A 12,599-nucleotide genomic window follows, 5' to 3' on the forward strand; every position below is an offset into this window, starting at 1 on the left:
CAATTACTGTCACGGGCTAAACAGACGCAGCTTGGGAAAATTAATTTAAATTATTATCAATGAAATGAGTTGAGAAATGAGAAACAAAACCAAATCTTAAAAACACCTCCCCTCACACTTCCCTTCTTCCCAGGCTTAAATGTACTCCCAAATTCTCTACCTCCTCCCCTCAAACAGCACAGGGGGACAGGGAATGGAATTGTGGTCAGTTCATCACACGTTGTCTCTGCATCTCCTTCCTCCTCAGGGGGAGATCTCACACTTTTCCCCTGATGCAGCCTGGGGTTCCTTCCTCACCCTGTAGGGTTTGTTCAATCCTCCTATTTAGAGGTAATTATGAATATTTCTAAGGCTTTGTAAGGTACTTCCACCAAAGAAAGAAATCTAACCATACCATCAGAAAAAAGCATACAGGTTAGAGCCAAAACCTCACTAGGTGCATTTAGTTTTAATTCAGAATAGAATGGACACTGATTTACTCTCATTCCTTTTTATTGTCCCTAAAAATTTGGTCTGTGGGTTGATGAGGTATTGCTGTAATTAATAAAAACTCTACAATAATGGCAAACAGATATTATAAAAAGGTCTTACTCATTGTGAATGAAGCAGTAAAGCGAATAGACCATGAATCTGCATGCAAGTCAGCAACCAGGCTCTTTATTTATGTATAACAAATATTAAGTCTTAAAATAATCAAAAAAAGTTCTACTCAAGACTAACTATTCAAGCAAGAATATAAATTGATTGTTTACACTTGAAAAATTACTTAGTAATTAATCATTCCAACAAAACAGTTATTTTCATTGTTATAAGGGTTATAACTTAAGGCTTCTCTCAAGGCCTAACAAAAATGGGGCTTGCCCTACTGCAAAACTCTGCTGCTCTCTTCCAGAGATTAACAATCTAACAGAGATTAACCTCTGTCAGAGGTTAACAAGCACTGGATGGTAAGAAGGTGGGGAAATTAAATCAGCTTTCTTGTCCTCTCAAAAAACACTTGGAACTGCTGTCTGTTGTGGTAGGAAACCTAAATCAAGTGAGTCTGCGTTTCAGTGGTGGCAGCATGCCCAGGCAAGAGGAAATCTTTGAAAAAAAGGCCAGTCCTGGGTTACAGGGCAGAAGCAGGGTGGTTGGTCATAAATTTGTATTTAAATTGATACCAAAGACCAAGTAGGACAAGAATGAGAGCTTTGTGTATTTTTCCTTCTTTAGTGAGACATTACCTTGACTTGAGACTCCCAATCAGTTTTGGGGACTGACATTAGTTAGAATTCTGGCCTTGAGGAAAAGCAGAAAGATAGCAGGCCTGATGCCTACATCAAACAAGGTTACATCCTAACCAGGCGTGGATGGAATGTTGAGATTACCAGAAAACGTGGATCTAAAGACCTAGTTGTCAGACAGAAATGGAAAAACCTGTTTATTCACTCTATTACTTCTGCCAACTTCTCAGCTGATGTCTTCTGATTACTTCTGCCAACTTCATCAACATCTCCGTCTTGTTTCGGTATAGCCAATTCACTCTTGCTCCAGCCTTGGTCAAACTCTGGCAGAAGGACTGAGTTGTACACAGATCAGCAGGCTGCATTACACCAGTTGCCCCTTACCAACCACCCTGGTGCCCATATACTCACTCTTTTGGAAGGACAAACTTGCTGACACAACAGACAGACACACCATGGCATGCTGCTCTCCATTATGAGAACGAGGATGTCTCTCCCAAACTCTACCCACCTGTTTAGTCACATGGCAGTGTAAAAACTGATCTTTCTTCCTATCTCTCTCTGCAAATATAATTTGGTACAAATACTAAGATATTCACTGTCAAACTTCGTGGCAACTGTATGCTGTAAAGGGATGTACTTTATTTTTCCAACAGAAACTACCAGAACTATTTAGCAGAGGGGTGATGTTAATTGCTTTCAGATGTAATTCCTACTTTGTATGACTTCTATTTGCTAGAATGCTACAGACTGCCTGTCTTTACCTGAAAGAATATAGGCAGTTAGGCTACTATCAGCTTGTTCTGATACTCTTCTACCATAAGATGGCACACATACTACATAAACTTTCAATAATATACTATAACTTATAATTATTAGCTCAGTATGTATATGATGTTCACTACTGTCCTTACTGCACGAACCAGAAAGAAACGATCTCTCTGTACCATTATCTGTTACTGTATTCATGGTTCATCGTTGCTCTTTCAAAACAACATGACTTGGCAAGAAGAAAAATTTAACAAAAATTTGATCAGGCATAAAATGACTGTGTTTTTTGCTAAAGAGCAGAACAATAGCACAATATAGGTATGGTATAGCTTTTGTTTTTATTCAGCTGTTTAGTATGCTGTAGGTATAAATGAGAGACTTAAACCAAGCATCAAAACTGAACCTTTCAGACGTTAATGTGATGATAGCTGTGTTATTATGAGCCTAATGATATCTAGTGCACACAAGAATACATAGGTGTCATGCTGGGAAACCAATGATCTAGCTCTCATTCTGACTGCAGGCAAAGAATATCTCATCAAAGCTATAAATTTCATGAGTCTGTTCCCAAATTTAAAACCCTTAAGGAAATGGTTTTCATGGTTCAACAGTTTTAAAGGGTTGCTCTTACTTGGCTTTGTAACAAGGAAATTAATAGTTCTTCCAAAACAAATCAGAATTATGCCATAGCTGCATGCATTTTCATGCTGTTGCCTTTAGCATTTCACTTCCTTCTCCAGATAACATCGCTGCAGAATCCACATTGAATTCACCGTGGGGAAACATTTATTACCTGCACTGTAGCCGTAGATAGGTGATAGAAGCCGGTTACTCATTGCTATGTAGAAATTGTTTTCTTTAGGTCATGTGAAATAGAGTCAGTTTCTAATCAACCTTCACTTTTCGCAGAGTAAAACCTATCCAGCCTAATGTCAGGGAGAGTTAGTTTCTGTAGTGTGATGCAGAGCAGCCAACCAAGAGGTACACAGCTTACAGGACTGCAATACCAAAGCAGCACAGAAGGGATACACTTCTCTGTTAGTGTGGGGTTTTTTTTTTCCATTTAAAAATTCTGACTGCGCAAATACTGAAGCTCCTGAGAGGAATAATCATGTTTAACTCATTTTCTTAATTTAAAGGTATGAAAATCCTTTCTAATGAGCAGAAAATTAATATTGTGTTAGGATTAGCCATGTTGTATGTCACATTTCATGCATATAATACACTATGACTAGAGCTGTTCAGGAGAGAAAACAAGTAAGCACCAAATGGCCAGAGTAGCAATACATTACAATGTATCAGTAACAAAGTAACGTGAATTCTCATTTCCAGCATTAGGAAGTTACATAGAAATGTGCATATGTGTGTAAAATTTACATATACACTCTGATTAAAATACCAAGGTACATTTAGTGTGTGAAGAATCTTAATGATTGTGCAACATTTTGCATCCAACTATTTCAATGCCTGTGGAGCTACAAATAGGAGATTAACAGCATCTGTGTCAAAAGTACCTTCTCTTTTTTAGCTCATGCCCATCATTTTGAGTCCTATCTTTCAGCTGAGAATGCAGCATTCCAAATAGGAATCCTTGCATGGCAATGAAAATTAGGTACTGTACTAAGGAAATTCATCTAGCAGAACACGATTGCACATATATTTATGATATATCTATGATACAATACAAACCATACTTTCACAAATCAGAAATGTTACTCTCTGGGTGACTGACAAGAACTTCCACACCTCAAACTGCTTGTCCCCATGAGAGGGAGTAGAAAGGTCAGGTATTATTTTCTAAGAACAAAAAATATAGTAATAGACAAATTTGCTCTTCTCTGAGAGTGGAGTGACTGTCTGCAATACAAAACAGTATGTGAGACCACAAAATTCTCAATAGCCCACTGCTCCACTGGGGGAAAGAACAAACATGGTGGACTGAACAAAACCCAACAGAAATACATCATGAACTGCACAAAAAGCAGTAAATTTACTTGAATATGAGGATATGAGGAAAATGACATTTTCTCTACAAGCATGGAAACCATAATTATCCCCTAAGCCATCCTAGAATAGCTGTCGCTGGTGCAAACCAGGAAACTGCAATTCCCAACTGGGGGAGCATCACCACTGGCATGCATGAGGGGAGTGGGCTGGGAATCAAATAGCTCTCCACCCAGACTTTCAGAGCAGCAAGTGACTGTTACTATCAAGTAACTGCAGAGTGGGAGAATAAAATCAAAAGGACATTGTAACTGGATGCTCAGGCACACATACACAGGTGTCTCTGTGTATACATAGAATCATAGAATGGTCTGGGTTGGAAGGGACCCCAAGGATCAGAGAGTTCCAACCCCCCTGCCACAGGCAGGGCCACCAGCCTCCAGGCATGGATCTACACAAGGTTGCTCAGGGCCCCATCCAACCTGGCCTTGAACACCTCCAGGGATGAGGCATCCACCACCTCTTAGGACAGCCTGTTCCAGCACCTCACCACTCTCTGTAAAAAACTTCCCCCCTAATATCTAATCTAAACCTTCCCTCCTTTAGCTTCAATCCATTCCTTCTTGTCCTGCCATTGTCTACCCTTTTTAAAAGTTGATTCCCCTTCTGTTTGTATGCTCCCTTCAGGGACTGGATCATCTGAATTAAATGTGTCTAAACTTTTGCTGATCCTATCTCTCAGTCTGACCATATTCAGGCAAGGTTTGAGCTTAATCCTGCAGGAGCTAGGCTTTTTTCAGTATCCAAGCTGGCTTGTGTTTGACAGCAGCGGAGAAATACCTTTCATAAAAGCAACAATATTCTGCCTCAGATTTTCAACTTCATTCTGATAAATAACAACACTCATGTCATAGTCATGTAGGGCTGTTGCAGCCATCTGCTTTACCCAGTCTGTCGTATCCAAAAAACCACCGGACATTGAGAAAAACATATATGATGAAAATGAAATTCATACTGGTAGTCTGAAAACTCAGTAATACAAAAAACATCGATTCCTCTGCAAATTTTAATTAAACAGAATAAAGATAAAGGAAATAAAGTCAGCTATTTTGTAGAGTCTTTATCAGTTATAATCCCCTCTATTTACTAAAAACGTCTACACGCGAGTCAGTAAATAGGTCTCCTCCATCTTTCTGTGAGGGATGAAGTTAGGAGCACATTTTCAATCTGTCATACTTGTCTCAATCTCAAACCCAGCTGATTAAGATAACCAGTGCTGGTTATTATTATTTTGCAGTGAAAATCTCTATATTGCAATTTGAATTTTGAATTAAATAACCAAGAGACCGGTTTCTATTTAAGAATCCTGACTACATATAGACTTCTGGTGAATTAGCTGGATTTCAGAAAAAAGGAGATACATAAAAGTCTGATTTAAGTAATCATACTTTCACACAAAATTGTTAAGAATCTAGGAATGATACAGAAATATACCTTTTAAGCTCATCAGTATTATGCATCAAATGGAAGCTTCTGTGTCTTTCTACTCTGAACCATTTTTCTTACTTAGGTGCTTGAGAACCAAGTAATATATTTTCATGCAAATACTGAACACTGAATAACCACCTTACGTAACTGTACAGTCCTGGGGTGTCACAGCGTTTAGAGTCACAGCAAAAGGACAAACCTGATGCCATGGACTGAATGGAAATAAGATTATTCTGTAGAAATGAGACCCTATCTGCTAATTTCAGACAAGATAATTTGGGTGGATAAACCCAAACATCAAGTGCACTGGGGATGAGGGCAGGCACAGATGCCAAGAGACAGCCATAGTGCATCCTAGGAAGTAACTCCCCCTGCCATCATCCTACTTTTGTGTTGGCCCCATGTGAAACCTCATTCTCTCACCTCTTCTTAAAAGTTACTTGTTCTGTCCTTCAACACTGAGACGCCTTTCAGTCCTTTCCAGTGGCAACCCTGCACCTTCTTCAGATCCTTGTGAGTACTAAGCTCTGAGAACTGACTCTGGCTTTCTGGGTTAGCCTGAAAAAAAGGCAAAACATTCATTTTGTTCTCATCCACTCTGTGATTCTACACACTGCTGCACAGAGAATGGTCCATACGGCCCTGTGTGGTAAATTTCTGCTTCTGTCTTTCCTGAATCTGTCTCTTCCACTGCAGCGAAGTCAAAACCCTACTCCCCCCTCCTTTCTGTGATGGCTACAGTGGTTGATCTGCACCAAATGGACCAATGCTGAATTTATTTTATACGCTCATTTACATGATAGCTGCATTCGTTAAAATAAGATCTAGTGTTATTAAACTCCTGTAGAGTAATTGTGATTGAAATTTGTCCACAAGCTACACATATTTGAACCTCATGAACCAGAAAAGAATTTATAAAAGATACTGCTTAAGCACAGGCATGTTGTTTTTAAAATATCTGAAACTACAATTAATACAGACAGAATAAAATTGAGGATGAATACTATTTACAATCTGATTTAACACTCAATACACAGAGTAACTTAAAAATATAGAAGAGTGGGAGAAGAGGTGAACTTTTTCAATTGAAGACGATTCATTTCTCCTAGAGCAAGAAAAACTTCACTCAAGGGACTTCAGCAAGTATTGTTCTAATCCTAGAACAGAATCAGAAAGATTTCTGGTTCCTTCATAGCAATCTGTGAAACTATTGGGTTATAAATCTACATCTGAGTTTCTTGTACTAACCTTTCAATTTGCTGACCTGCACAGGCTAAAAAACAGAGGTAAATTGGAAATACAAAAGATGACTATAGGAAGAAAAGTTTTTTATTTTTGATTTTTCAATACTCACTTAAAGGTCTAATGACACAGTAGTAAGTTATTTTATTTTATTACAATGGAAAGATCAGTATGAAGGAATTAGACCCAGGTAGGATGGTCTGATAAGACAAAACATTGACATTCATTAAAAGACAATGATCGCGTGTATGGCCTACGTGGAAGAAAATTATAATGCAACATGAAACCAATTAAAAATCACAAGATACAAACATAAAACTCATTACTTATGAAAACATACTGTACATACCAAAAAATCTTTGCCTCTACCAAGTCCTCGGAAACATTTATTTTGATCACTGATCAGAAGAAATTTCAGAACTCATTTAGTAGAACACAATTATCTAACTTTTGAGAATCAAAGCTCTTGCTCAGAAATACCAAAACATGTCTGAGTTATAACCATCCTTTAAGGATAACATTACTTTGTAGAGTAAAAAAAGAAATTGACCTGTTTGCTTAGTAAATGCTATTAGTGATGAATAACCCATCAGCTTTCTATACTGTGTTCAAAAAGCTTTTAGAATTTTATTGGTACGGTGCTCAGTTCTGATAATTCAGCTTTTAATGCAATCAAGAATATCACCAGGAGCTACTTAATTAATTCCCCAGTGCAGCATGAATTTAATTTTCAATGACTTTATTGAGAACTTTTTTTGTTAATTTTACAATGAGAAACTATAATCACTGTTACACAACTTGCAAATATTTCAAACAAGACAGCAACCTCCTATTTTTTTGATTTTTTCTGTTCCAAATTCAGCTCCTGAGATGGATTTTCTGCCTCAGCTTCATTTTCATCTTCCTGTAAAAGAAAATGAAAACCTGAACATTAATCAACTTATTGAAGAAGTACACTTTTTGTACTTATGCATATGTATAGAATTCTGTACTGACTTTTGCCATCATTTACCTGACCAATAAGCATAAAAATAAGCAAAACCAAGTAATTTATTCAAGCAGCATTTGATTTTGCTCTAGAGTTGAAATAAAAATGATAATAAATTTAAACAAATCTAATCGCCTACATTTATAGTAGAAGAGTAATTGAATTAAATAAATATTTCACTGACCAATTTACTGGATGGTTGCATAAAGAAATTACTCAACCACACACAGATGACAAGATATTCAAATGTCTGCAGCAGACAGCATTACACACCTTTCCTTTGTTCTTGACCAGAGGTTTCCACTAAATTACTTTCAAATGCAAGAACTTTCATCATTGTTCTAAAAATTACTTTTGAAAAGCATCTGCCATTGAAAAATGTTTCATTTTTTTGAGACCAGATACGTTTACTTCACCATTTGATAAAAGACAATAAATTTAACTTCAGAGACACTTTATGTGCTGCAGCATCGTATTTTTGTCCCATCTAGCATATTTTCTTGACAGGTCTGCCAATTTTCCAATTACTTGTACCACCATATGTTATCTGAAGATCAGTCAGGTCTAAAATAGGAAACATGAGCATGTCAGGCAGCAGCACGCTTACAATATTCTACAGCTTCAGCTCCAAGAGTAGGGCTCATAATTCACTACGGGTTCCTCTGGATCTTACTGAAAAAATGAAGTGACATCATAATGCCCGTTTCCATAGGAATGGATACTATTTTGTGTCCAGTATAAAACCGTGACCTCCAAAGCATAAATTATGGAAGACTATGAAAACTTGCAACCCTTTGTATCATGAACAGTCCTTATCACTCGTTCAAAGTATGGCCAGTTTTCCAGCCTGCGTTTTAATTCAATATACAGACAATCTTCCTCATTCCAAAAGCACAAAGGAAAAGAAGCAAATAGACATTTGGAACTGAAGAAGCGTCCTGGCTGCTGTAACACCCCCCCATCACAAGTCAACAGCCGAGAGAAAAATAATGTCAGAGACATTAGGTGAGTCCCAGGAACCCAGGGTACAGTTTTCTGCTTTAGAACAGCACCTTCATTCTTTTAGGAAGGTAACTTTATGTTTCCCAGTCCTCCTTTCACTATCAGAGGGTGTTTTGTAAGGATATTTATCATAAAGAGGAAGAAGTACATATTTTGTAAGATCACACAGGCAGCACAAAATAGAACAGCAATGGAAAATCTCATTTGAAAAAAAAATTATTACATGGTACTAAAAAAATGTTACATGGTACTAAAATAAAATTGAAAAGGTAGTTGTTCTAGTAAAGAAAGATGTACTCCAAACCATTCTGCTTCTAAATCCTCCCCCCTTCTGGGGATAGGCTAGGCATTGAGAAATATTTACATGACTGACCACTAAAGGTTAAATGCTTTTTTCCTTATCTTTCTGGACTGTCATCTCTTCAATTACCTTTAAAACATATAGTAAGCCTCTTTTAGTACAGGTGAGGAAACATGTCTCTGCATGTGTGTGAAACCAAAGATTGTTTATTCCTTGAAATTACAAGTGCAGCACATATTCAAGAGACTGTAATATATAGTATGGATACAAAGGTCAAACTTTTAAAGAAAATAAAGGCAAGGCAGAATGGAAACAACAAAGGAGCAGTGTGTAACCAAGCTTAGATGTACAAAGAATATCATCACTGAATGAAAGAGCCACCCAAAGAAACTTTTGGCTGCTATAGAAAAATAGGCTCTCTTGTGAAGGACGTGTTAATAAATGAACAGCAAATCTGCATGTTTCTGAAGGTCCTTACCTACAGAAGTTGTACCTCTACTGACTGCAATTCCAACTAATCCACCTCCCTAGCACACAACCTCCCATTATTCCAATGTCCTGACCTGCACTCCCTCACACAGGGAATGTAAACCTTACACAATCATTCTTTTCCCAACACACTTGACATTGCTTAGGGCTTCCGCTCCTAACAGAGAGTGCATGCACAGATTTCAGAGACTACAGGGCCATATCATCACTGAGGACTACAACAGGGTAAAGGGATATTAGGCTCAATACAAAACATCAGCTTCCTGAGTCTACTTTTTGTGGACAAAAAAAGTTTTATCCAGTGAAAGAGGTTTTGTAACAGAATCTTCTGGCTCTGTATAGACTCAAAAATGTTTTAATTCTGTGCTCGTAAGGTCATGCTTGCTCTCTGGCAGATTTCCTAGGTTACAGCAGCAGCTGCAGTAATCAGTGTTTTCTGAGATGCACAAATGATGGCTGAGTGGCTACGGCAAGTCCAGTATTTGCTCTGTGTGAATACTCAAGGTGGAAGCATCCATTTTGGGAAATTTGCAGTACCAATACTCTTTACGTGTTGTTCATGTCCTCTTGCTTCAACCAGGTAAAACACACTGAAACACGTAACACCTGCCAGCAGAGTATAAACCAGACTTATGTGGGCAGATCCTGGCACACAAGTCATCCACGTCCTTTATTGGTATCTTGTTATTTTTTAATTATTTTATATTTTTATGCACAAAAGCTGTCTGCATTGTATTGTATTAAACCATGTTCCACATAGGACATCATAATTTTGTAGAGGTGCTTTTACTCCATCTCTGTTTTCCAAGAACAGAGATGTTACATTTTGAAACAGAAATCTAAGGTTAGCATCTCTGGACATGAGTGACCACTGTGCACAACACAGAGTCATGATGGTCGATCTTTCTCATAGTATGAATTATTATGGGGAGAAAAATTCTCTTTGTCACTTATGTCTTCAGCCAGATCAGTTCCCAGACCTGTGCGCAGCCACATGAACAGTGCCAGCACAAAGGAGATGGCAGAAATGATTGATAGGGGACACTGGAAACTATAAACCACCAGTTCTGGCACTCATGCAGCTTTCTGCCAGAAAAAAAGTGACAGCAGTGGTCTGAGAATGAAAAAATTATACAAAATTTTTGAGACGAGAATTCCTATAAGTTGTAAGAAGTGCAGTATCACTGACAGTATACTTGGGAAAGATTTGAACTGGCAATTTAGAGCACACATATTAACTATACACCAAGATGTGAAGACTCACTATTCTTTCAGTTTGCTGACATTGCAAAATTTCAAGGATCTTTTTTTTAATAGCCCAAGAGACATCTCAATGATTGCACGTAGAATACTGAATTGGCTGGAGTTTCTAATGTCATTAATAATATTTGAATTTTCAGCTAAATAGCCTACATAGCCTAATTATCAAGAGATTGTGCCAAACAGACTGCAGATTAAACATATTTAATATATTTGTTTTACTAATTACCACCTATCATTATCATCATTATAATGCTTTTAATTCTGACAGCAACAGAAACCCTTTTATTTTCATGTTATCTATTCAAAAGCAGTTCAAGATGTAGTGTGTAAAGTTTTATTCAGATCAAATACTGAATTCCAGCTTCTGTTTCACATAAATTCAGTTCACACATTGTTTCTCTTAATGGCTCTACTTTGTGTTATTTATTTTGCTTCCATCTGCCTATGACTGTACTGTCTAGTGCTTTCTGTCTTAAAAATTCTGAATCAGAGGATAGTCATTTTGATGTTAAAATGTTCAAACATCTAGCAAATGTCACAAACTGAGCTTCTCTCTGTAGCTCTTCTGACTACAGACAACCACAGACCTGAACATTATACAGCGAATTTTGAACATGCTCACTTAAAGGACGTCTCAGAACAGATCTGGTGACTTGTAAGAGTAGCAAAGGGAAGAGAATACCATGAGAAAATATTACTACTCTTACTGAAAAAGGGGCATTTAACAGCTCAAAGTATATTTTCCTGTTGAAATTAATGAAGCTTCCTAGTCTGAAATTGTCATTCTTTCAGATTTACAAAACCAACAGTGATAAGAGAAAGTGCAAAGAGCTTTATAAAGTTCTGTTAAACCAAACACCCTGAATTGAAATGTCAAGTCCTGATGATGCTAACGGTCTGATGAACCTGCCGCATCATTTTTTTCCTATATCCTTTCCCTGATGGAAACAAGCTATTGGACAAAGGGGTCCTTTGGATGCTCTATGGATGTCTTCAAGTGTCCTGTGGACATCTCTTTCTTTAAAGTACCTAGCCTACACTTGGTAGCTGAGCATGTATAGGTCACAGTAACAGAAAAAGGCCAAGAATTTAAAACTGAGACCCTACAATCTGCAACTTAAATAAGATTTGTGAATTATTATTGAAGTATTGAGCATTCAATAATAGGTCTGACAAAGTTAACATGAATACTTTGAGATTAGATGCCTTTAGCCTAGAAACTGGTTTTGGGTGATCCTTTCTCTTTTTTCCCCTCTAACCAATTTCACTCAAAATACCTAAGAATTTATTTTTATTCCATTCATTAATGATACAAAATCTAGAAGATGACAGTAAATGATACAATTCTTAACTCTAGTGGGAAGCTGACACTACTCTGTATGAGAACAGATCATACCTCAATTGGAAATGTACCAATTCACAAATACATGCATTGCAACACCCTGTAATTTCTACAGTTACATTACAAAGGTATACTTAATAAAATAAACTTGCTGATGCATTCTATGGAAATGCAACCCATATTCTAAACTTAATAAAGAGCTACCTTTTACAGGATGATGTAAACAAACTTCTGAATAATAAGAAAGTATGTAAACACAAAAAATATCCTCCTATGACGAGGACTGACTAAAGACCTCAATATGCTCTCATATAATCTAGGAATATCATCTCCAAACCACTTGGAACCAAATTCAGATACTACTACTTTTCATAGTATCTTAACCCAAAAGAGCTGTAATATGACGAATATGCTGAGCTCCAGTGAGGGTGTCCAGCTGGTATTTCATGTCCTGCCTCACAGATTCTAGCTAGCAAAACACCACTTGGAAGTAGGTTAAAATACTTTCAGTGTTCTTCAAAAATACATCAGGAAAAAGGGACTTTG

At 37.3% G+C, this 12,599-nt stretch overlaps 1 protein-coding gene across 1 annotated transcript in view; it reads right to left on the minus strand.

Moving 5' to 3' along the window:
* Positions 1-6,747: 6,747 nt before the first annotated feature.
* PHF14 (PHD finger protein 14) overlaps positions 6,748-12,599 on the minus strand; it is a 162,991-nt gene continuing 157,139 nt past the window's right edge. Inside the window, exon 18 of the mRNA XM_084260183.1 lies at positions 6,748-7,572. Coding sequence (XP_084116309.1) covers positions 7,498-7,572 — 75 coding nt within the window. The 3' untranslated portion in view covers positions 6,748-7,497. The remainder of the gene's footprint in view (positions 7,573-12,599) is intronic.

Source organism: Gallinula chloropus (assembly GCF_964237585.1).
Source record: "Gallinula chloropus genome assembly, chromosome: 2".
In the NCBI taxonomy this organism is placed as follows: domain Eukaryota; kingdom Metazoa; phylum Chordata; class Aves; order Gruiformes; family Rallidae; genus Gallinula; species Gallinula chloropus.